The sequence below is a fragment of the Nycticebus coucang genome, chromosome 3 (assembly GCF_027406575.1).
Source record: "Nycticebus coucang isolate mNycCou1 chromosome 3, mNycCou1.pri, whole genome shotgun sequence".
Taxonomy (NCBI): domain Eukaryota; kingdom Metazoa; phylum Chordata; class Mammalia; order Primates; family Lorisidae; genus Nycticebus; species Nycticebus coucang.
Window position 1 is genome coordinate 87,977,016 of NC_069782.1, and position 25,139 is coordinate 88,002,154.

General features: G+C 51.9%; 1 protein-coding gene across 1 annotated transcript in view; it reads right to left on the minus strand.

Moving 5' to 3' along the window:
- The window catches only part of ANXA11 (annexin A11), a 53,049-nt gene that overhangs the window by 2,229 nt on the left and 25,681 nt on the right, over positions 1–25,139 (minus strand). Inside the window, exons 2-14 of the mRNA XM_053582518.1 lie at positions 16,993–17,055; positions 14,215–14,327; positions 11,909–12,301; positions 10,579–10,666; positions 10,291–10,385; positions 9,198–9,311; positions 7,017–7,107; positions 6,521–6,600; positions 6,357–6,413; positions 4,329–4,422; positions 1,689–1,784; positions 552–610; positions 185–307 (exon numbers count right to left, since the gene is read on the minus strand). Of these exons, the coding sequence (XP_053438493.1) occupies positions 185–307; positions 552–610; positions 1,689–1,784; positions 4,329–4,422; positions 6,357–6,413; positions 6,521–6,600; positions 7,017–7,107; positions 9,198–9,311; positions 10,291–10,385; positions 10,579–10,666; positions 11,909–12,301; positions 14,215–14,327; positions 16,993–17,047 (1,458 nt within the window). The 5' untranslated portion in view covers positions 17,048–17,055. The remainder of the gene's footprint in view (positions 1–184; positions 308–551; positions 611–1,688; positions 1,785–4,328; positions 4,423–6,356; positions 6,414–6,520; positions 6,601–7,016; positions 7,108–9,197; positions 9,312–10,290; positions 10,386–10,578; positions 10,667–11,908; positions 12,302–14,214; positions 14,328–16,992; positions 17,056–25,139) is intronic.

Here is a 25,139-nt window from a genome sequence, read left to right on the forward strand (position 1 = left end):
GACCCGTCCTGCCCCCAGGAGCTTACAGTCTACTTGGGGGGCTGGATGAACAAGCTGAGGACAGCAAGCCGAGGCCTGTAAACGAGTCCCCTATGTATGGCACAGAGGCCAAGCACATGGGTGGTGCAAGAAAGGAGGATGGGGTGCCAGGCAGGTCCACAGATCATGGGGACAGGGCTCTTACCGAGATGTCGTGGTACAGTGATTTGCCATACATCCGCTTATACTCCGACCTGATGTCCAGGAGGTCAACTTCACTGCGAGACACCATGATGCGAATCAGGGTCCGGTCCTTCGTCCCTGCTCCCTACAGAGAATCAACCCAAGAACATGAGCTACAGGCCTCCTTGCCTTCTAGCCCTCCTGCCCTCGGACCTCCTGGCTAAGGTGTGGCTCTCCGCAGGCCTTCCACCCTCAGCCCCTGGCCCCAGTCGCAGGTGAGGCCAAGACATCCTGACCTGACCAGGCCTTCCACCCTCAGCCCCTGATCCCAGTCGCAGGTGAGGCCAAGACATCCTGACCTGATCTCTCCCCCTAAGGGAGTTACATACCCTCATGGCCTTGTTGAGCCTTTCAGCAAAGAAGGCTGGGGTGTTCTTGAGACATTTCACTAAAAGAGAGAGACTCAGCATAACTAGACCTGCAGAAAACTCAGCCTAATGGGGCACGGAGTACCCAAGTGTCCTCTTAGGAGGCCCAGATGTCAAACTCAGCACTGCATCCATCTTCTCTGCTCTTCCTCCTCTTCCGGGCTCAGTTATCCCATGATTTTGGCTCTAGCTCTTTGGAACAGAAACAGGCAGAGCCTAGACACTAACCCAACCTCCTTCTTGGCAACCACTGTGGTGAGAGGAGGAAGAACTAGAGGGGCCAGTGATTTAATGACACTTGTGTAGGGATGAAATGTGAATGGCGATCAGGAAGCATGTTGCTGCTCAGACAGGAGGGACAAACAGGAAAGCCCAAGACTCTCCTGGAGGAAGGGAAGACGAGCAAAACGAGTGTCTCCCTAGGGTTCTCAGCCACAAGAAGACACTCAGGGAAATGACACTTTATCACCTGTCTCACCCACAGAGCTCCAAGTAGTACATAGTGAAAAGATGGGCAAACTGGTTTTCCCAAGTGAATATAAGGAGGATTTTGAGAGCAGCAGATCAGGGACTCACTCCTCATGGTGGGGAGAGACCTGGAGCCCGTCAGCCCTGCTTGGGAGGGCACAGGCCCTGTAGGCAGCACAGCACCACCCTGGGAACTGAGCCAGCTTTCATCAGCATGGGCCTGTTTTGCTGTTGCAACTAAAAATCTTTCCATGTGTTTCCATCACAAACATCTGACAGCCTACAGGGATGTATTTTTAGAGGAAGCTTGGCAGGATATGAGTCATCTTCCTCCGAGAGAGCGGCTGGATGCCTTCCCACTAATACCCACACCACAGCTCCCTTCTCCAGGGCTGTGCTGGAAATACAAACAGGATACCTCCGGAACGGCCGGGGGTTCAACAACGCAGTGATCCAGGAAGCAGCACAGCTGCCCACTTTTGGACACTCCGGATTTCACAATCTTGGATTCTATGGTTCTTTCACTACACCACCCCTAAGCTAGAGGATGGGGGAGTGTTCTGAGAACTTACAACACAGGCCAGCCCCTGGTGGCGAGGTGGACAGGTGAAGCCAAGCTGAGACACTCACCCACGGCCAGCATGCCCTGCTCCAGGTCCCCAGACATCTCCCGGCAGATGCTCTTCTCAATGTCTCGGCCAGTCATCCTCTGATAGTCATTGAAAACTAACAGGAAGACAACAGGGGTATGTTACGGCCTGAATTGTAGACCCCCACTAAAATTCATATACTGAAGTCCCAGTCCTCTCCCCCTCATACCTTAGAATATAACTGCATTTGGAGAGAAGGTCTTTAAAGAGGTAATTAAATTGCAACAAGGCCATGAAAGTAAGGACACAGCTAGGAAGAGAGCCTCAGAAGAAACAAACACTGCCTGCACCTTGACCTTGGATTCCCAGCCTCTGTCCGCGCAGACTAGGCGAGGACTCCCAGGAGGGAGCCCCTGCCCTGTGGAGGACACTCTTCCACCCTATTCCCACACCTACCAGCTCTCAAGACAGCCAGACTCTTTTTCACAAGTCACAGGCATTGCCTGACACCCTCCCTTGTGCAGTCCCCTTACTGGACTGCCACTCTGCTTACCTAAATTATACCTTAATCTCCCCGAGGACTCCCCACCAATACCCAATACAGTGTTCCTTCTCATCCTAAATTCCCCACACTTTAGTTCATGCCGTTCCCTTGCTATCATTTCATGCACTGTCTGTCATTCTCAGTCTGACCATTACCTGCGGACTAGTTGGCCCAGCCAGCTTTGCTTTTTGCTGCCCTCCCTGCCCCCTCCCCCAGGTCAACCTAGGACAAGCTGTGCACACACAGAGGAGTGGACTGTCGGCTCCTAGAAAGGCGAGTGGCACCATGGAGACCTGGTCCTACAAGCTCTCAGCTCTGGCCCTAGCTATAAACCTCTTTCCCCAGCCTGGGTCTGTTTCCATTTGCCTAACAAAGTTGTGATTTCAGCATGGGTATGAAACAAGCATAACCATTTTATTTAATATTTTCTTCAAATCAGCTACTATTTTCTCCTAAGTAATAACATTAGTGAAATCATGGACCTGATGTGCTACTTCTGTATTCTATACTCATTACAGTAAGTAATGATAGAGATGAAATACATTCACTTATACCTCAGGACAGTGTAGAGGTTCAAATGCGTGTTCCGGGGCCAGAAGGCCTGGATAAATCAGAGCTTGGCCATTTCCTAGCTGTGTGACCAGCTCCCCCAACCACTTCCACGGCTGTAGAATGGGGAAGACCACAGTGCCTGACTCATGTATTCACACATGCTTAGCATGTGTTCGGCACTCAGCCCAGGGCATGGTGTACAGCAAGGTTCACCCCTGCCACCCACCAAAGCAGTCCTGGACAGAGCCCTACATGTTGCTCAGCACAGTCCCTATCCTCAGTCCTCACCTGCCACTCACAGGGGCCACTGCAACACACTGGCCTTTTGGATTCCCCCTCCCCTGGGTCTTCTCACCTCACCGGCTTCTCCTTTTTAGTGTCCTTCACTGGTCCAGGGTGCTGTCCTCAAGCCACTGGATCCCCTCCATCCTCACTCCCGAGGGGGATCTCTTATAGTCCCAGAGCCTGACACCTTCAACCACTCACAGCTGCCAACGTTCACATCCAGCCCAGACCCCTCCTGACCTCCTTGACTTGTAGGCTTCCGCTGTCCTCCCACCTACAGCCTGCTCAGCCTGGGGCCACTCGATGCTCCACATCATCCTTGACTCTTCCTCTCACATGCCACATGCAAGTCATCAGCCAGCAGGCCTGTAACCTGCCCCTTCTGACCCCCTGCCCTGCTACCCTAGTCTGAGTCACCACTGCAGCCCTGCTTGGCCAGGGACCCCTTGACTCCATTCTCAGCACCACAGCCAGTGACCTTGCTTCTCCTGTCTCTGTCCTCACCTCTCCATCTGTTCCAGTCACACGGGCCCCTTCACCATCCTCAACCACAAGGACCCCCTGTGCAGGGAGGGCCTCTGCACATGCACCTCCCTTGGCTCTTTAAATCAGCCATTGCCTCAGGGAGGACTGCCCAGTACCTCCCCAGACTGTACCACCACCCCCTCCCCCTGCTTCCAGCTTTTTTCTTCTCTGCAGGATTCATTTAGTTTTTGTTTATTGCCTGTGCACCCCTGAGCACAAACTATGCCCTGCTCCCTATCACTCCCTCTCCCTGCCCCATCCCTGACAGACGGCCCATGGTGGGGGCTCAATTGACAGCTGTTGAATGAATGAGTAAAATGCATGTTGTCTGGTATTACAGTTAGGCTTGTTTCTTTCTTAAATTAAATCATAGCTGTGTACATTAATGCAATCATGGAGTACAATGTGCTAGTTTTATATACAATTAGTTATGCTTGTTTCTTAAGCCACACTTTGGAAAACACTGGATCAGGTATGCCCAGAGGGCTCTCTTAACTCTAATATTCCACATTCCAGGGTAAAAAGGTGCTGGGCAATAGGAAGTGCCCATTTCCTCACCTCTTCTTTCACTTCCCCCAGCACCAGCCGCTTGCTAGACTCAGGAATTCCCCGCCCACAGTCCTGCCACGGGATCCTTCAAACCTCCACCAGGGGGCTCTTCTGAGGCAATGAAAGGCCCAGCAGAGAGAAACCAAGTGTTTCCACAAGCTGTTTTCCCACAGTGCCCCGTCTCCCCTCATCTAACTGCCCCTAGAGGGACCCAGGCTGCCTTACCTGCCACCAGGTGGGCCCGGCTCCGAGAGCACAGAATTGCATTGAACTTGGATTCATCTGTTCCCAGGCGGTTCTCCCCAGCCGCATACAGCTCCTGGACAGAGAGGAAGACGCACATTCAGGACCAGCCCCCACCCACCTGGGAAAGCTCGGCAGGCCCAGAGGGGAAGGAGACAGGAGCAGTGCCAGCAGAGGGAGCACAGGTGTACTGAGCCCCTGCTGAGCTCCATTCACTGTGCTGAATCAGACACTGGCCACACACACCCTCACCAAGCAGCACAGAGGACTCTGAGGCTACGGGAAACTCAGACAGGGACAACCAAGGCTGACTGGGGCCCAGGTCAGGCAGGGAACAGCCTTTAACCCAACCATGGGAGAAGTACCACAGAGAACAACATGAGAGAACCTGGGCTCAAGTCCCGGTTCTGCTAACAGAATTTACATTTGCCTATTAAACTTTTGAAGGTTTGAGTCCAAAATATTGGCCAATTTGCAACTTCTGACCTAATGGCCCCTAGAGTGCCTTTTTTTTTGAGACATGAGTCTCGCTCTGTCTCCCCAGCTAGAGTAAAGTGACGTGATCGAAGCTCAATGGAACCTCCAGCTCCTAGGCTCAAGTAACCCTCCCGCCTCAGCCTCCTGAGTAGCTGGGACTAAGCTATCATTCTGGGTTGAGTGCCATGGCGTCACAGCTCACAGCAACCTCCAACTCTTGGGCTCAAGCGATCCTCTTGACTCAGTTTTTCTATTTTTAGTAGAGACGGGGTCTCACTTTTTGCTCAGGCTGGTCTTGAACTTGTGAGCTCAAGCAGTCCACCCACCTCAACCTCCCAGAGTGCTAGGATTACAGCCGTGAGCCACAATGCCCGGCCAATTTTTCTATTTTTTGTAGAGACAGGATGTTGATCTTGCTCTTGCTCAGGCTGGTCTCAAATTCCTGGCTTCAAGCAATCTTCCCACCTCGGCCTCTCAGAGTGCTAGGAGTAAAGGTGTGAGCACCCTGTCCAGCCTAAAGTGTCTTGAAAGCCTCAGGTAGCAGTCATTGAATCTAAAGGCACCAATACTCAAGGGCAGAAGGGAGCCATCAGGGGCTCAGAGATCCCACACATCAAAATGAGGCCGAAGCAGGTCTGGAGCTGAGAAGGCAGAGCACGACACCTTGATACTGGGCCCAGGAGCCTCGGGACGTCCATCCCTGATCCAGAAATGAGAATGAACCTCACAGGCCAGGGGGACACTGAGGCAGGTGTCAGAGCCACGGGTCTAGACTGCCTCCAGAATTCTCCGGGTGCAGTGCTCAAACTTTCTGAGCCTCAGTTTCCTCATCTGGAAAGTAAAAGGAACAAACCAGAAGAGCAGCTCTCTTCCAGCCCTAACAAGGGGGCATTCTACAAGGTCCTGTTCCAACCTGACAGGTGGTGGAGATGATCAGACCACTGACAGTTCCTGATGAACTCCTGAGTGAATGGCAGAAGCAACCCAAATAAAGCATGCAAGGCCAGTGCCATTCCAAGCAAGAAATTGTGGCTCTCTCCATCCAGAACACTTCTCTAGAGAGGAGCTCAGGTGCCTGGACTTATCCCCTTTTATCTGCAGCTCACAAGGGCAGAATCTAAAAGCTGTGCGACTAATGTGATAGCTGGTTTCTAGGCTCAAACCTTGAAAAGCTTAACAGGCAAGTGCAAATTCTATCTCTTTGCGAACATAATGGTATATGCAAAGAAAGACGGGAAGAGTATCAAGCACGAAATCCCATGTCCACAACTGTGATCTACGAACCATGGCAACATTGACCATCTCACATGTTCCTCTTATACATGGCGAGACTGAAGCCCAAATAAAGTGTGGGTGATCTGCTCAAGGTCACACAGCTGACATACAGTAGAACATGTCTGAAATTCGTAGGGCCTGGAACCCACTTGACTGCTTTTTCTATCCCAGAGCACCTCTCTTGTGAAGGAAGAAAAAGTGGGAAACACCCCCAGTTTAAGAAGCCCAGTGGGGTGGCTGGCCTGGCCTCACACTCACCTGGACATCTCTCTGGACAACGGACATGTCCACATTTGTGCTTTCATCCCGGTTTCCCTGAAAGGAAGCAGGTTGTATGGTTTCAAGCCCCTTCCCTCCCCATCTCTTTCCCTGGCCTCACCACTCAGTCCCGGCTCTGTGATTTCCTGTCATGGGAAAGGTACCTGAGAGAGAGAGATGAGGAGCCGCTGGAAGTGCCCAGATGTGTCGCTTCGAATGGCCTCCTCCAGGGTCTTCTTGAATTCTGAAAGGGAGAAGCACAGAAGGTCCACCCTGAACACCACATATGGAGCTGCCCCTGTAGACACATTTGCCAACTGGCACTGCTGAGAGAAAGGCCTGGGGGTCTCAGCACAGGAGACAGATGGCCCATGTGGCCTTCCAAGGGCTTACAAGCCTGTGACCACCACACTGACCTGGCCTCTGGTCCAGCTTATCCCAAACAACACCCAAGAGGTTTGTCCCGGCCTCTCGCCTTAGTCACCTGCCCCTTGTGTACACAGCAGGCAGGGCTGGGTCTAGGGTCAAGGCTCAGTGTGTTGTGGGGCGATAGGATAAAGAGTGATAAAAAGACCAGGAAGCAATCAGAACCCTGGGAGGGGTGTGGCCAAGGCCCAGGAAGCAGAGGGATCTGCAGTGGGTAGCAGGCACCAGCCTGACCTGCTTTGTAGGCTCTGTTCAACTCCCGGATGTGCTCGTTGCTGCGGGAAGCCAGGATCTCAATCAGGCAGGCTTCGTCAGTGCCAGCACCCTGAGGTAGCAGATAATGCAACAGGCCACACGCTTGTTACAGCACCCTCACCAGCACCCAGGAAAGAAAGCAAGTGCCTGCCATGCCCCTCCTGTGACCCAGGGCATGAACCCCAGCAACAGAGGCCCGTGATACAAAGACACACCCATCGTGCTGTCCCCAGGCCTGGAGAGCCAGTTCCCCTCCATAGCCCTAGGAAAGCACCAGTAGTGACAACAGTGATGAGGAGAGGGTCACATAAATGGACACCCTCATGGCTCAGAAAACTGAGAATCAGAGACGGGTAGTGACTTGTCCCTACACAGAAAATGGTCAAGTTAAGATATAGGCCAAAGTCTGTTTTATTCTAAGTTTAGCTCATGGGTGAGAGAAGAACTTGGGAAGTGGGTTAAAAGCAAATAAGATCAGGACAGATGTGGTGGCTCACACCTGTAATCCCAGCACTCTGAGAAGCCAAAGTAGGAGGATTGCTTGAGGCCAGGACTTGGAGACCAGCCTGAGCAACATCAAAACCCTGTTCCTACAAATAATAGAAAAACTAGCCAAGCACGGTAGCACATGCCTATAGTCCCAGCTACTTGGGAGGCTGAGACACTTGGGGTTTGAGCACAATTGCAGTAAGCTATGATAGCCCCACTGCACTCTATCCTGGACAACAAAGTGAGACTCTGTCTCAGATTAAAAAAAAACAAAACAAAACAAATACAGACAGAGTGGACATGTAGAAAAACTACTGGGGAGTGTCTAGAGACACCTAGAAAAAGGCAGCAATAATGAGAATGAATGGGATGCCACACCAGGGCCAGTGCGAAGGCAGAGGACAGGGCCAGCATCCTCTGTGCTTCAGTAGCTTTATGACCTTGGAAATGTTACTTAACCTCCCTGTGCCTCCAGCTCCTTCCTATAAAATGGGAATGATGCTAGCACTTACCTCACTGGGAAGTCATGAGGATTAAGTGAGCTAAAGTGTGTAGCACCTTAGTGCCTGTCTGGCAGGAAGCACAACACTGTGTCAACTGTTTTCATGATGACCAATTATCAATACTGCCACTGTTAGCTTACTTAGCATTCACAAAGGGCTCACACATTAGCCACCTTACCTAGTGCTCACTGCATGTCCTGAGAGAGAGCTACCATCCCCATCTCACAGACGCTCAAGGACGCCCAGCTAACAAGTAACAGCTGACCCTGTACCTGCGCTGCTTCCACAGTCACAACCACCACCCCACAAATCCCACTGGAGGGAGGAGCTGGATATGCCCCATCACCCTCAATTGCCTCCTGAGCCCTCCCTGGAATAAAGCGCACAGATGAGCTTCAAAGAGTCCCCTCTCCCTCCCAGGCCACCACACTGAACCCTTCGCTTCTCCTTTTGGACAAAAGTCATTGTACCTATGGGGCTTCCCAGAGCTCCTGTTTCATTTACAAGGATCCCCCTTTCCACAGGAGCTGCCTATTCCCCATCTACAGGGTCACACACAGAGTTGTAAACTGGACAGAAAGGACAGGACCTTCCCCTGGGCCAAAACTAACTGGACGGAGGGAAACAGCGAGCCCACGTGGAGCCAGTCAGAACCCACCCTGGGTGGGACATGGGGATAGACAACAGGTGTGAAACCCCAGCTGTTCCATAGCTGCATCTCTGGGGGCAAACAGAGAGTGGCTGACAGGCTTCCTGGGAGCAGCCTCAAAGGGGAATCCCAAAAGCAGACAGAAGAACGAAGTGGATGAGAGAAATCCTGCCCAGGTCTCTTCCCTTGACACTCCTGTCCTGTCCCTCTCCGCACCAGGCAGCTCATTCTTATCCTGGTAACTGATTCTTCACCTGTTTTTTGTTTAAACTTAAGCATGTCTCTGTTATTAATATTTGCTAATAACAGCCTTAATGACTTAGATGTTTGATAATCATAAATGACATGTCATTTTCCTCCTGGGGAAACCACCGGGAGTTCCCCCTTTCTGCAGCACGTGAATGACAGACAACCCAGGAGGGTCCAGGAGCCCCCCTGACAATAGTGCCTAATAACACGCCTTTCACTCAAGGCCTTCTTCTGGGCTGTGTATCCACATGTGCCCACACACACACATACCTTGATAGCATCCTTTATCTCATAAACATCAAAGAGGATTGGGGTCTTCATCAGAGCCAAGATTGTCTTCTCAAAGTTTCCTGACAGTTCAGATTTCAGATCTTTGATCAAATCCTGAAAGGATAGTCAAACAAAAACATGAGTATTTTGAGAATGCACAGAAGGACAACTCCCCAGATCTGAGGACCAGCAGTACCTGCATCACCTGGGGGCCTGGCAGAAAAGCCTGACCTCAGGCCCCATCCCAGACCTCCCATAAAGGAGCCTACATCTTGGCTCGGCGCCCGTAGCACACCGGTTATGGCAGTGGTCACATACACTGAGGCTGGCGGGTTCGAACCTGGCCCACGCCAGCTAAATAACAATGACAACTGCAACAAAAATAGCTGGGCATTGTGACGGGCACCTGTAGTCCCAGCTACTTGGGAGGCTGAGGCAAGAGAATAGCTTAAGCCCAAAAGTTTGAGGTTGCTGTGAGCTGTGACGCCACGGCACTCTACCAAAGGAGACATAGTGAGACTCTGTCCCAAAAAAAAAAAAAAAAAAAAAAAGGACCCTACATCTTAATAAGACACTCAGGAGATACATGGCACATTGAAGTTTGAGAAGCACTGGGCTAGAACACTACTAACCTATTCGATATTTACCCAATTTTTACCTTTTTAAGATCCAAGCTCCCAAATGTTCAAAATGCACTCCCTTTGTATGTGTATTTGTTCAGTACTTAAAGCTCTTTTCTTAAAAGCTCGTGCATCGGCTAAAACTCCTATGGTAGTCATGAAAAGGGCAGGGGAGAGAGACCGCGGGCTGGGAGCAGGCAGAGGGAATGACATGACCATGACCTCAGTAAACCGTGGTGGAGACCGGCTAGTATCCAGATGTCTGGAGGCTCTCACAACCTGGGTACCCTAAAGAGTCCAGGGCTTCTCCCTCAGGACATTCTTTACTTCTAAACGATACTACCACATGTTGACCACTGGCAGGTGTCTATCTGGGAGATCCAGGCCACCTGGCCCCCAAGAAAAACAGGGTAAGCAGGGCTGTGCTGGAGCCAAGGACATGCCTTGCTGTGCCCCTGCACCCCACAACTCACCTTGCCATAAGCTGTCTTGAAAGACAGGAGGATCTGCTGCCGCTGCTTGTTGGAGCGGCTGCCCAGGCAGTCGATGATGGCCTGCTCATCCGTCCCTGGAGGAGAGGTGGGAGGGCAGGGCTGGGGCCACAGGGTGCTCTGCCGCTCTGGACTCTGCTGGCATTCCAACCACACCCCATGTCCACCTCTGCTACCATTACCCCTGGGGCCTGCTTCCCCCACCACAGAGCCACTGCAAAACTGCCTGGGAAATAAGGGGTAGGATTTGAGCCCCCCAAGGTCTCTTACCAAAGCCTTTCATGGCCTTCCGCAGGACCTCAGCATCTCGCAAGGGGTCAAATCCGGAAGCATCTGTGATGGTCCCTCGCTTTCCAAACTACTTAGATAAATAGTCACAGGTAAGATGACTTACACACTGCCTTCCCCAGGTATAAGACTACTCCACCCCCAGACTCTGGGAACAACCATTTCTCTAATAGCTGAGGTACCCAAGGGCACACACCATCACCAGTGCAGAGGACTCTTTGTCCAGTCTGCCTACCTTGACCTTATGTTCTGGCTCTGAAGATTCTGTCCAGCTCCCGAGGATGGGGGCCCACCTACATTTGAGTCCTGACCTGAACAGTGGCCCTACACCAAGATCCTCCAGGACTGGGGCCCAGAGTCCTGATGAAAGGCCAGCCTCAGGAACAGAAGCCATGGCCTCACCACCAAGGCATGTGTGAGCACACAGGGGGCCCTCCACATGGGCCTGGCCAGTGCACATGTCCTCTCCAGGCAGACTCAGGCATCCAACCTTCATAGCCATACACGGCAGCCCCAGTGCTTCTCAAGACTGGCACCAGTTCCCTGGCACGATCTCCTAGTCCATCACCCCCTGACTTCCTGCAGACCCCAACAGCTGTGCCAACTAGCAAGCCTCAACTTCCCAGGCTGAACTGTCTGCCAGTGGACTGACCTCCTGCTGGCCAGTACAAACTGGTCACCACATGGCTACACAGATAAGCTTAAAGGAAAGATGAGGGAGGGAGGATGGAGTAGGGGACTGTGTGGCAGTGCAGGGAGGAGGAAAGGGGACCCTCAGTCTAAACATAGTCTCAAGCACATACCACCAGCCCTGCACTTGGCTAGCTGAGCCACGTAACCATGACAATGAATTCTAGGCTCTGCAAACATGGGATTGTTCTCCAAAATGAGCCAAGATCCATCCTGGGGGAACTGCCAGCAATTTTCCCTACCCAAAGATTTTAAAATTCCTCCAAAACTTATCTGGGAGGGAACATCGAGGGGACTGAAGACTAAGAGCTCCTGGATATAAAGTCTTGGGACCTGTGGCCTGGGCAGTGAACACCACAGGAGGAATGGTGAGTGGAAGGGAGGCTGTCTGACACGACCTGCACATGGAACGTCTAACCAAACTGGGAAAAACAGGGCAGCTCCCCCCGGCATTAAGGAATACAAACCAGGGTGGCAGCCCAGGAGAAAGCGATACTCTTGCTAAAACGGGAAGCTGTAGCTGGAGGCCTGAACTTTCCCTCGTCCTCCCACCCATTGGGTCACATGTCTCCAGAATTTGGGGTCCCAGCCTGGACAAAGGGTGGCACTGGGCTGGACTTACCTGGGCTGGGGCCACAGCGGGGGTAACAGTCCCAGATCCTGAGTATCCTGGGTAGCTTGGCACTGGCTGCTGCTGCTGTGCAGGGGGTGGCACTGGTAGCTGCCCAGGGTAGGTCATTGGCGGCTGTCCAGGGTAGGCCCCTGGGGGCTGCTGCCCGGGGGGTGGCATGGGCTGGCCTGGCACAGGGGCCCCTGGGTAGGATGGATATGAGGACATCCCAGGAGGTGGGTTTCCTCCAGGGGGTGGATACATCCCATATGAAGGAACAGGCTGCTGGGCAGAGGGGGGCTGCCCGAATCCCCCAGGGGGCACTGGTGGGTAACCACCCCCAGGGGCCCCAGGGTACAGGTTGGGCATATTGGCTCCTCCAAACGTCCCAGACATGTTGGCCGCCTGAAAGTATACAAAGCAGAGAGCCTAAGACTAATGGGCCCAGCTAGGCCCAGTGCACTCTTTCCATCTGCCCTCTCCTGACCTGATCCCTGCATGGCCCCCAGATCTCACTCAAAGCTCAGCCCACAGAGCAGCGCCTGTGTCTCAGTGAGTAGGGCGCCAGCCCCACATACCAGGAGTGGCGTGTTCAAACCTGGCCCTGGCCAAACTGCAACAAAAAACAGCCGGGCATTGTGGCGGGCGCCAGTGGTCCCAGCTACTTGGGAGGCTGAGGCAAGAGAATCACCTAAGCCCAAGAGCTGGAGGTTGCTGTGAGCTGTGATGCCACGGCACTCTACCAAGGGTGACAAAGTGAGACTCTGTCTCTAAGAAAAAAAAAAAGCTGGGCGGCGCCCGTGGCTCAAAAGGAGTAGGGCACTGGCCCCATATGCCGGAGGTGGCAGGTTCAAACCCAGAACCCGACCAAAAACTGCAAACAAAAAGCTCAGCCCCCAGCCCCACCAGCACAGCCCCCAGTGCCTATGACAAGCTCTTTCCATAGTTTAGTTGATTCAATCCTGGTGGTGTCTTCACTTGTGAGTATGAAGGACCATTATCCCTATTCCACAGATAACGGAATGGATTCAGAGAGGTGAAGTCACTTGCTCAAAGTTACACAGTGCAGCTAGAGCCCTGACTTAGATCTCTCTGGATCCAAACCAGAGATCTTCAACCTCTTCTGCAGGGGAAATGGCCTTCCCTCCCCCAGACAGCTGCTCCTCCCATCCCTGACCACCTGGGTAAAGGGGTCCCAGCCCAGGAAGGTATCAGGCCTCGTCTATAGGTGTGGGAGTGGCTCCATCACATAGGCCTGCTAGCACAGACCCCTCTGGCTAGTGTGGCTCTGGTGGACTTGCTCTCACCCAGAATACAAGCCTAAATCCTTACCATGATGGCCTCTGACACCCCGGAACTTATCTCTCTCCTGGCCCCCTCACCTCCCTCTCCAGCCATACCAGCCTCCACCTCATCCCTGGGCACTTCAGGCCCCTGCACTTAGGGGCTAGGTTCCCTACACGTCAGTAACACACATCCTGCCCTGCTGCAGATCTCTGCTCAAATATCCCCTCTCTAAGCAAGGCCAGCCCTGACCCCCAACTTCAAATCATTACCTCACATCCCTCAACCCCCATTTCTGATCCCTCTACCCTGCTCGCCTTGTTCCCACAGCACCACACTTCCAGTAACACCCACGGTGAACTTGTGTTACTATCTGCTTCTTCCCAGAGGATGACAAGTGTGACAGGGTAGAGATTTTTGTTTATTCACATATCCTCAGTGCCTAGAACTGGGCCTGGCACACATTAGGATGTGTGTCAGTTACATAGTTCCCACTAAATATACCTTTGTTTTCAGATATAAAATATATTGTTTTAAAAGCAAAACAGTAAATAAAAGTAGCATGTCTTCCCAAGCTACCTGCCGCTTCCCCACCCAGGCCCAAGGGTAATAGCCCACTGTAGGTACAAGTATACACACACGCGTGCAGGTGGATACTTGTACACGGCACATGCATGTACACTCACACACATGCACGGACACGCACGAAAACACCCTTCCACTCTCCTAACCCTGTGCTGAGCTCACAAACAAGGCCCTCAATGAATACTCCACGAGGGCACCACACCCTGCCTGGGAGACTATCCAGTCCGAACCATTCCCCTCCCCCTCATCGTACAGACAGGAAGAAAGAGACCCGGGGAGGAATAGTGAGCAGGTGGCAGAACCCTGGTAAACATCCACATGTTCTGAGGTGCTGCTTGGCACACTCACATCCCAGCAGACACTCTGGAGCCCGGGAGAGCCAGGGGGCCCATCCCTTTGACCGCACAGATGTGCCCCAGGAGCAGCCTTGGCAGGGGGGCTGGACTCACCATTCCTGAGAGGTAGTCCTGGTTGAACTGCCCTGCATAGTTGGCCACATTATCCAGCCCAATGGGGGGCATGCTGGGTGGAGGGTAGCCAGCACTTCCCCAGGCACCACCACCTAGAAGCAACACCAAGCCTTTAGACCCATGTCTGTTCCCTGCCAGGTGGGAAGGGGCAGAAATGGAAGCTCCCACATGGGCAGAAAGGGAGGCCGAGCAGCCTCGGGCCTGTGGACAGCACTGCAGGCCCCACGGAAACTCTGAGAGACAGAGGAAGAGAAGAAGCCTTCTGCTCTTTCCATGGAAAAAAGACCCACTATAAGGTATTAAGGAAATAAAGAGGGGCCAGGGCAGGCTCTGCCCTCCCAAGCTCAGTATCACAGAGAGAGAGGACAGACACAGGATAAGTGCTTGGGACACCACACTGAGCCCCTGACAACAGGGAGTGCTGAGAACTCACGCGTGATGCACACTATGACAAATATGTAAAAAGCATGGAAAGGCCAGGCGCAGTGGCTCACGCCTGTAATCCTAGCACTCTGAGAGGCCAAGGAGTGTGGATTGCTTGAGCTCAGGAGTTCTAGACCAGCTTGAGCAACAGTAAGACCCCATCTCAATTAAAAATAGAAAAACTAGGGCAGCACCTAAAGCTTAGTGGGTAGGGCGCCAGCCCCATATACTGAGGGTGGCGGGTTCAAATCCAGCCCCGGCCAAATTACAACAAAAAAATAGCCAGCCATTGTGGTGGACACCTGTGGTCCCAGCTACTCAGGAGGCTGAGGCAAGAGAATCACCTAAGCCCAGAAGTTAGAGGTAGCTGTGAGCTGTGTGACGCCCCGGCACTCTACCAAGGGTGATGGAGTGAGACTCTCACAAAAAAAAAAAAAAAGAAAGAAAAGAAAAACTAGTTGGATATTGTGGCAGGCCGCTATAGTCCCAGCTACTTGGAAGGCTGAGGCGAGAGGATTGCTCAAGCCCAAAAGTTTGAGGTTGCCGTGATGCCACAATACTCTACCCAGGGCAACAGAGTGAGACTCTTGCTCTCTCTCTTTTTTTTTTTTTTGAGACGGAGTTTGACTATGTCACCCTTGGTAGAGTGCCATGGCATCATAGTTCACAGCAACCTCAAACTCTTGGGCTTAAGCAATTCTCTTGCTCAGCTACTACCTCCCTAGTAGCTGAGACTATAGGCATCCGCCACATCCAGCAGCTATTTTTTTGTTGTAGTTGTCACTGTTGTTTAGCAGGCCTGAGCCGGGTTCGAACCTGCAAGCCCCAGTACATGTGGCCAGCGCCCTAACCACTAAGCTACAGGCACCGAGCCCAGAGACTCTCTCTTAAAAAAAAAAAAGATAAATAAATAAAAATTAAAAATTAAAAATCATGGAGAAGCAGGATGAAAGGAGATGGGGATGGGTCATAGAAAACACTGGTCCACAAGGGACAGGAGAAAACTGGTGAAAAGCCAAGCCCTGGAACCAGCTGGACGGGTACGCGCCTTGGGGACAGGCTCTCTATGCTCTAGGTTCACTTCCTCAGCTGACAAATGGGATAATGATCAGCATGTGCTTAAACTGCTGTGATAAGGACAGAGATAGTGCCTGCGTAGGGCTCGGCTGCGTGCCCGACAAGTGCCCAAGCATGGTGCCGTCACTGAGAGCAGCAGCAGGGCGGCTAGCCTGTTAGATGCATCCCCGTCCACAAGCCCAGGACTGTGAGAACTCAGGGCAGACCCTCCCTGTTCCCCACCTCCTCCCCCCCTTGCTGCTCAGAGGCTGCTCGACTGTGCCAGTGAAGGCGGCAGTGGTGAGATTTCTACTGAAGAGAAAAACCGAGGCCAGCACTGGCACACCTAGGGAAGGCTTGTTCAGAGGGAGGTGACCCAGATCAGCCCCTGATGTGCCCTGGGACAAGTGGCTGGGCCACCTTCCTGGCTGGGCCTGTTTGCCTGTGAAACGGGAGGGAGGGTCCAAATGACCCGCAGGCCCTGGGTCCTCAGACTAGAGGAAATTAATGACACCCAAGGGTGCCCCAGGGTGAGGGCAGCAGCTCAGGCACCCTCAGGAAGACCAGCTTGGAAATGGCCTCGTCTCCCCTGCTCCCAGGAGTTCCCGTGTTCCCTTTCCTACCATGGGGACCAAATCTCATGCCAGGAAAACTAGGAAAGTCCTGGGCCAGAGAAGACAATGTCTAGGTGTGAGGAGAAACCCCACAGCTAGGGCCGGGTCCTGCCCACCTGACTACGTGGGACAGCCTCACCCCATCAGCCAGCTCCTGGCAGCCATAGCAAGTGACATTTGCTTCTTGTGACCACCTCTACCTCCTCCCTCAGCAGGAGGAACCCTCAATGCTGCACAACCAAGCACCAAGGTAGAAGTGACAAGGGGCAATCACTGCCCAGCAACTCTTTGAAAGACATGGTGCCAGAGGCTATGTCACCAGTATCCAGTATCAAGCCCAGAGAAGCCTTGAAGCCATTTTCCAAAGAAGAAAACAGTCTCAAAGAAGTGAAGGCATGTGCCCTCTGTTGTCAGTGAGTAGGGCAAGAGGCCCAGACCTGGCTTGGTCGCAGGCCTTCCAGAGCCAGCTTCAAACTCAGGCCTCCCTGGGGCTAGCCCTGCTGCTGCTCTTTCTCCAGCCCTCCCCACATGGTGGTCCCTCTGCTCCCGCACTGGGCTGGGCTGTGGGGAGGCTGGGGAGTGAGGAAAGTGCAATTCCCACCCTCTCCACTCCTGCCACTGCACAGAGGGGCTGTCCACCCCGGCCCCACCCAGACCCCTTTACCTGGTGGAGCTGGCGGGTAGCCGCCTGCTGGCGGGGGATAGCCTGGGTAGCTCATGGTCAGATCTGGAAGGGAAGAAGAAAGCATGCTCAGTCTCTGTCTGGGAGCCCCACCACAGGCCAGCAGAAGCAGCATCACAAGAGAACAGCAACTGCGCCCCCACTGGAGAAGCTGCAGTGGGCTTGAGTCATGGCAGCCCAGTTTACCCACACCTGCCAGGGCCTCGAGCTAGAAACCGCACGCCAGTGACTTCTGTGCCAGGCCCACTACCCGGCCCCACTCACAGCTGCAGGAGGATTCACCACCCACAAACCTGTAGGATTCCCTGAAAAACCCTCTGGCCCAAGCTTCAGTAAGCCCGTCTCTGCTGACCACACAGCACGTGTGGACCTGCTCTCCAACCTTGGAGCCAAGGAGCATACTGCCTCATTCTCAGGGCTCCAGTCTGTCTGTACTTAACTTCTAGTGTCCTTCCCACCACCCATCAGTAACAAGAAGCTAGAGCCCCCATGTCCAAGGGCCAAGCCTACAGACCCCAGCTGTCCAGAGTCACCCCCAATGTGGATCTGACCAAGCTACTCTCTTCATTCTGCAACCTCTGGTTCATCTGGCGAGGGGACCTGCTAAGGTATGGAGTCACTATTCCTAAAGAAGGGCCCTCGGGAGGCTCGTCTGATGCAGGGTAGGATTCAGGGCAAATGAAGCAGCACCACCCTGTTTCTGAGAGGAGGCAGGTAACACTGAGAGAGAGCAAGTGATTTGCAGAGTAGTCACTAAGGGAGGAGAGAGGCTGGGAACTCAGGGCTCTTGCTTGCTGGTGCCAGGCAGAACACCTGCTCTCACAAAGTCCCTCTGTACGCTGATCCCTCGGCGTGTCCCATGCCAATTAAACTGCCCAGGAGGGATACAGCCACTCAAAGATCTGTGCAACCTGTCTACTCTTGGTAACAGCAGCTGCAGCTACAGTGTGCAGGGTTGCTGATGGGATGAGAGGAACCCCTTGGCCTCCCTCAACAAACACACCTGCTGGCCTCGGGTGAGGGGCTTCTCCTTACACCAGCGGTTCTCAACCTGTGAGTTGCGACTCCTTTGTAACAATGAAAATACATCAGGCATTAGGAAGGTTGAGAACCACTGCCTTTACACACTGGGTCTCAGACTGCAATGTTCATCAGGATCACCTGCAGGGAATGTTAAAGCACAAGGCTGGGCTCCAGTTCCCAGAGTTCTTAGTCAGCAGAACCAGAATCTGCACCTTGGATAAGTTCCCAGCTGATGTTACTGGCCTGGGAACTTCACTTTGATAACCACTGCTCTGACCACTTTATCCACCTACAAGATTCTACATGCCTTCCTATCCTACACTGAAGAACAGGGCCTGCTATACTTATGGAAGCTGTAAGGCTTCCTGAAGATTCCACTGGCCCCTACAGGGTGGGGCTGGTTCTCAGCCCTGTGGATATGTTCATGTGTTTTGGTCAGTGGATGCAGAGATGACTATGGCAAAGCAGTGAGCCCAGTCGTCTTGGAGTAAGGTAGAATGGGCTACCTCTGGTGCAGACCAAAGACCTTTAATTTTCTGAGGTCCTAAGCAAGTGGTAGTTGAGGTCCCCAGTGATACCTGCCTTCAAAAAGGGTATAGCCCATATCCCTACTGCTAAATAGGCCATCAGCACATAGCTCTCCCGGGCCTGCCTACAGCCCGACCCTTCTTCCCAGTTTCTGCCAGATACTCGGACATCACTGGTGAGGAAAGAGCCTGGGAGAAGTGAATGATGAGTGGGCCAGGACTCTTTTTTTTTTTCTTTTTCTTATTTATTTATTTATTTATTTATTTTAACATAGCCTTCCTGGCATTTTCTTAGTTATTGTGCTAAGACATTTACGTTTCACATTTACCCTTGTAAGATGCACCACAGGTGTAATCCCACCAATCTCTCTCCCTCTTCTAATAGGAGGAACTGTCCCACAGGAAAGCAGTGTGAGTGGCCACTGTGTCTCTGATACCTCCCCCTCTGCAGATACCACTCTGGCCACCAAAGACCCACTCTGCACTCCTCACCTCCCAGAGGAATGAGGCCCAAGGGTCCATCCACAGCCAGGCAGAGGGGAAAAAAAAAACAAAACAAAAGTTGAATACCAATATGTTCCTCACACCAACTAAATTTTAGCCAGTCCAAAGATTTACGTGCAAGAAAGAAGTAACCCAGGGCGGCACCTGTGGCTCAAGGAGTAGGGCGCCGGTCCCATATGCCGGAGGTGGCGGGTTCAAACCCAGCCTCGGCCAAAAAAAAAAAAAAAAGAAGTAACCCCCTGGTGGCGCCTGTAGCTCAAGCGGGTAAAGCGCCAGCCACATACACTAGAGCTGGTGGGTTCAAATCCAGCCTGGGCCTGCTGAACAATGACAACTATAACCAAAAAATAGCTGGGCGTTGTGGCGAGCACCTATAGTCCTAGCTACTTGGGAGGCTGAGGCAAGAGAATCGCTTAAGCCCAGGAGTTGAAAGTTGCTGTGAGCTGTTGACGCTACGGCACTCTACCCAGGGTGATAGCTTGAGGCTCTGTCTCCAAAAAAAAGTAACCCCAAACCCAAAAGGACTAAAGTAAAATTTATGCATGATAAGAAACAACAAAGAAAAATGACAAACTTAGGAAGTTTTATAAACAAAAAAGACCAATAATCATTAGAGAAACTGTGAAATGACACATAGTTACAGAAAAAGAACTAAAGAAGTCCACCTTCACTAATGTGCTAAGAGAATCACCAACTAAAAGTAGAGACGTCAACGTTAAAAATGACAGCTTCTAGAAATCTTTTTCCCAGACACACTCACACCTGTGAAATGACAAACGGACACAGATTTTACTGTGGCACTGCCTGTAACGACATTAATTCCATAAACATCTACTAGTGAGGCTGGTTAAATACATCAAGACAGATCCCCACAACGGATACACTGCAGCTATTTTCAGAATGAGCCCCCTCTAAATATAGAGATGGAAAATGACCACCATTATTAATCAAGGTACAATACTGTGTGTACTAAGCTAATTAAAAAATCCAGAAACAAAGTAGGCGGCTCATATGCCCACCTCCCTGGAAAGATGCACAAGGAACTGGGTGATCCTGGCTGTCTCTGCTAGAGAATGAGGCGCCCCCGTTTATACACACACCCTTTGAGTTTTTGCCACATGCATGTACTGCCATTTACAAAACTTTCAAAAGGCCCAATTCAGGTGGGAATTTCCAAGCTCACTTGAGGCCACCGCTTCTGGCCTCAGAGTTGTGGCTGCTCTTCCAAGAACCAAAGCAAGGCACACAGGGTCCATTCAGTTCAAGGTGGTGCCACGTAGAACTGGAGGGATAGCAGGCCAGCCTCCCCCCACACAGGGTGACCGTGCTCATTCCTGGTGCAGCTTTTTGCGAGCTCCCTGGCAAGAGTCAGCATCTGCCTCCTGGCGAGGAGCTCTGCCCAGAGGACCCAGGTGGAATCCCACTGCCGGCCGCAGTCCTGCCTCCAGGGCCCTTCCCCCACCCCAAGACACATCTCTAGTCCTCCCCACCTCTGAAAGAACAGACTCATTTTTTTCTGCATGAAACAGCTCCAAGCTCTGCACTCTTATTTTCTGGAGCCATAGGCCCCAGGTGTGGTCTGAAGAGCACAGGACAGGACCATCGCCTCCTTCCTCCCGCCGACACAGCTCCCCACCTCCCTGGACGGGTACACGTGGGTTTTCTGGATGAGGGAGGCTTTAGGTTCCCTTAGGTTCTGGCTATTGCTCCAGCCTGCTGAGATCTCCTGTGATTCTGACCTACATCAAATATCTTTGCACTCTCTCAGGTTTGTCTCATGTCCGCATATCCACGTGTTAAGTGTGGCAGTTGTCTTCTTCCAAGTACCCAATACAAAAGGGCCAATGGTGGACACTCCTAAACTGTCACGCCGACAATCCCTGGCTCGATGTCAGCCACACAGTGCCACTGTGAGTACAGGTCTTCAACCAGCTACCCCCCCACCTAAATACCACAACCCAACGCCATTTCCCCACCGGATGTAAGAGAGACTTCTAACATCTAACATATCTACCAGACCAAGAGCCCTTCCTAATTATCCCCAGAAAAAAAAAGAAACGCAGCCTGGTACCTGGAGTGACCTTCCAGGGGACGCAGCTCCCAGCGCCTACCTCTCTCCTCTCCAACTACCCTGTTCTAGGAGGCTGCAGGGCCAGCAGGCAACTCCTGGACTCATAGAATCTACATTCTTCTCCCTTTTCTGAAAGTTAAATAATTAGCCAATTGTCTAGTTTTCTGGTAACTTTGGTCTCTGAGTTTTCTCAAAAGAGGCCACCACCAGGGACTGTCCCTGGAAAGAGCAAGGCACCCCAGGTCTGGCATATCCAGGATTGGCAGCACTTTCAGGGACCTCATCTTCCTCTCCCAGGTCTAACCCCCATTCTCCACAAAAGAAGAGAACACAGTAAATTCTAAGCAGTGAACCTGCTTTATTCTGGCATCCATGAGCTTCACACCTTCCACCATGACCAGGGCTGTGCTCCTACTTTTGTCACCCTGTCTGCAGGGAGGCTGGCCTGCTGGCTGCATGGGTGAGGGGTGCACTCTGACAGGCCAGGGTCCACCCCAGTTCTGTGCCCACTCCCCATCACAGCGCTCTGACACAGGGACTCTCTGGAGAGGGCTTCCTACATACGCAGGCAGCTGGCCTCCTAAGGATCACTGCTGTTCCCAGAAACCTGCCTCTGGGGAACTTCTGGCCTCTGGTCCTGCCTCTCAGGGCATGCTGCAGCATAAATACCACCTTTGCCTTCCTCACTGGGAGCATGTGTCTGCTGCTGTGCACTTAACTCTATCCAGCTGTGACCCTCTCCAGCTAAACCACTGCTTCCATAAAACAGTCACCTGTTGGGCTTGTTAAAACCAGAATGGCCGGAACTCAGCTCCAGAATCTGAATCAGGGCTATGCCTGTGGCTCAGTGAGTAGGGCACTGGCCCCATATACCAGGAGTGGTGGATTCAAGCCCGGCCCGGCCAAAGTGCAACAGAAAAATAGCCGGGTGTTGTGGCGGGCACCTGTGGTCCCAGCTACTTGGGAGGCTGAGGCAGGAGGATTGCCTAAGCCCAGGAGTTAGAGGTTGCTGTGAGCTGTGACACCACAGCACTCTACCGAGGGCAATAAAGTGAAACTCTGTCTCTTAAAAAAAAAAAAAACAGACTCTGAATCAGTGTGTCTGAGGCAGAGTCCAAGAAGCTGCATTTCCAATATACTTCCACGTGCTGTTGGCACTGCTTGCCTGGGCCACACTTGGGACAATCACCTGGAGAGCTCACTAACCACACCCAGGCCTTGGCCCCGATGAATCTGGGCCCTTCAAGAAGGGACGGGCCCAAAAAATCAGAAATGTAAACAAGTATACACACCCCCACCCCATCCCAGTAACTGATGTAACCGATTTCTGGAGGTCACACTCTTAAGAAATGCTCTTTCCTATAAGGCATTTGGACACTCGATAGCCCATCTGACCTTGCAGTCCTCTTCTCAGCAGTAAGCTCCAGGGACAAGCAGCAGGCCCAGGCAGCTCAACATTGCAGCAAAAACCAGCCTCTGAGTACTCAGGGAATGTTGAAAGAATAGAGCAGCTGCCTGGGGGCTTCTCAGGGATTGCCAAGGGGCCGGTTCCCCACAGCCGTGTGTCCATAAGCACACCATTCCATTCCAAGGGCTCCCCCAGGGCCCTCAAGGGAGGCCCCGAACACAGGGATCTAGCAATGCTGTACTGGGACAGGAGGCAAAAGTGTACAGAACAAGAAGGGCCTCCCTCCACCCACCCCGCCACCCCCTCCCACCATGGGAAGCCTTGCCCTTGGCCATCCAGCAGCAGGAGGTGGAGGTGCCAGCTCCAGTCAGCAGCAAGTCCTGGCCATGCGCATCTTCTGGCGTCCTGCCTGACTTCCAGGATATGGAAATGAAGCAAGCAGCACTGCCATGCCTAGCACCTGGGTATAGAAATGTCCTCTCCAAAGGCAGCACAGGGATAATGTGGGGACAGAAGCTGCACCAGGCTAATACTGTGAAGCATCAGCCCTGGGCCAGATGCCACAGAGCAAGAGCCCTCCTGCCCCTCGGCCAGCAGCAAACCAAGCTGACCTGGACTGGAATGGGTACTTTCATGGGAGGCTCCTCCACTGGCTTTCCCTAGCCTGGTGGCTCAAATATTCCTTTGTGTACTAATTTGTGTGTGTGTGTGTACTAATTTTAACACTAAATCCTAATCTATTTTTTTAAACAGAGTCTATGTCGCCCTCAGTAGAGTGCTGTCGCGTCACAGTTCACAGCAACCTCCAACTCTTGGGCTTAAGCGATTCTCTTGCCTCAGCCTCCCAAGTAGCTGGGACTACAGGTCCCCGCCACAATGCCCGGCTATTTTTTTGTTGCAATTGTCATTGTTACTTAGCTGACCCAGGCGGGACTCGAACCCGCCAGCCTGGGTGTATGTGGCCAACGCCATAACCACTGCACTATGGGCGCTGAGCCCCTAATGCATTTTTAGGGCTTTTTTTTTTTTTTTTTTGGTTTTTGGCCAGGGCTGGGTTTGAACCCGCCACCTCTGGCATATGGGACCAGCGCCCTATTCCTTGAGCCACAGGCGTCGCCCTCCCTAATGCGTTTTTAACCAAACTTCAAATATATGGTTGATATAATGTGCTCCCCAAAGTTCATGTGTTGAAAACTTAATCCTTGATGCAAGAGTGTTGAGAGATGAGACCTGCAGGAGATACTAGGTCATGACTCAGGGCCCTGCCCTCGTGGATAGATTGCTGTCTTTATCAAGAAAGTGGGTTTCTTAAAAAGTGAGTTTGGGGCACTCTCATCCATGTGATATCTTCTGCAATGTTATAAAGCAGCAAGAAGGCCCTCACCAGATGCAGCCCTCCATCTTCCCAGTCTCCAGAACTGTGAGCCAAATAAACTTCTATCACTTACAAATTACCCATTCTGTGTTATTCTGTTATAGCAGCACAAGACAGACTAAGACAATAGGTTGGCCACGCAGCTTTAATAACTCCTGTTGATTTGTTTTTTAAAATAAAAAGAAAAGAAGACAAGCCACAGAATAGGAAAAGAATATTTGCAAAAGATCCATCTCATAAAGGGGCTCTTGTCCGAAACACATGAAGAACTCTTAAAACTCAACAAGAAGGCCGAGCATGGTGGTTCACACCTATAATCCTAGCACTCTGGGAGGTCGAGGTGGGTGGATTGCTTGAGTTAAGTTGGAGACCAGACTGAGCAAGAGCAAGAACCCATCTCTACTAAAAATAGACAAACTGAGGCTATAGGATCACATGAGCCCAAGAGTTGGAGGTTGCCGTGAGCTATGAAGATGCCACAGCACTCTATCCAGGGTAACACCTTGAGACTCTGTCTCAAAAAAAAAGAAAAGAAAAGAGAAGAAACCACATGATTGTAAAAACAGGAAAAAGATCTGAGCTGACATCACCAAAGAGGATACACAAGGCAAGCACATGAAAAATCTCAACATGTCATCAAAGAATTGTAAATTAAAAACAATATCCCATTACACACCTATTAGAAAGGCCAAAATCCAAAACCCTTATAAACCCAACTAGAACTCTCAATCATTGCTGGTGGGAATGGAAAATGGTACGACGACTCTGGAAGACACTTTGGCAGCTTCCTACAAAACTAAACATAATTTCACCAACAATCTAGTATTCACACTCATGGTATGTACCCAAATGAGGTGAAAACTTCTGGATGTTCACAGTAGTTTTATTCATAATTGCCAAAAACTTGGAACCAACCAAGAGGTCCTTTGGTAGGTGAATGATAAACTGTGGTACATTCAGACCGTGAACATTATTCAGTGCTAAAAAGAAACGAGCCATCAAGCCATGAAAAGACACAGATACACTTACATTCAACGCATATTGCTGCTAAGTAAAAGAAGCCAACCTGAAAAGGCTACATCCTGGATAATGCCAACTGAATGACAGTCCAGAAGAGGCAAAACTATGACAACAGTAGAAAGACCAGTGGCTGCCAGGGATGTTGATGGGGGACACTGTGCATGGGTGGAAGGGGTCAGGGTAAGGGTGGGGGAACAGCTG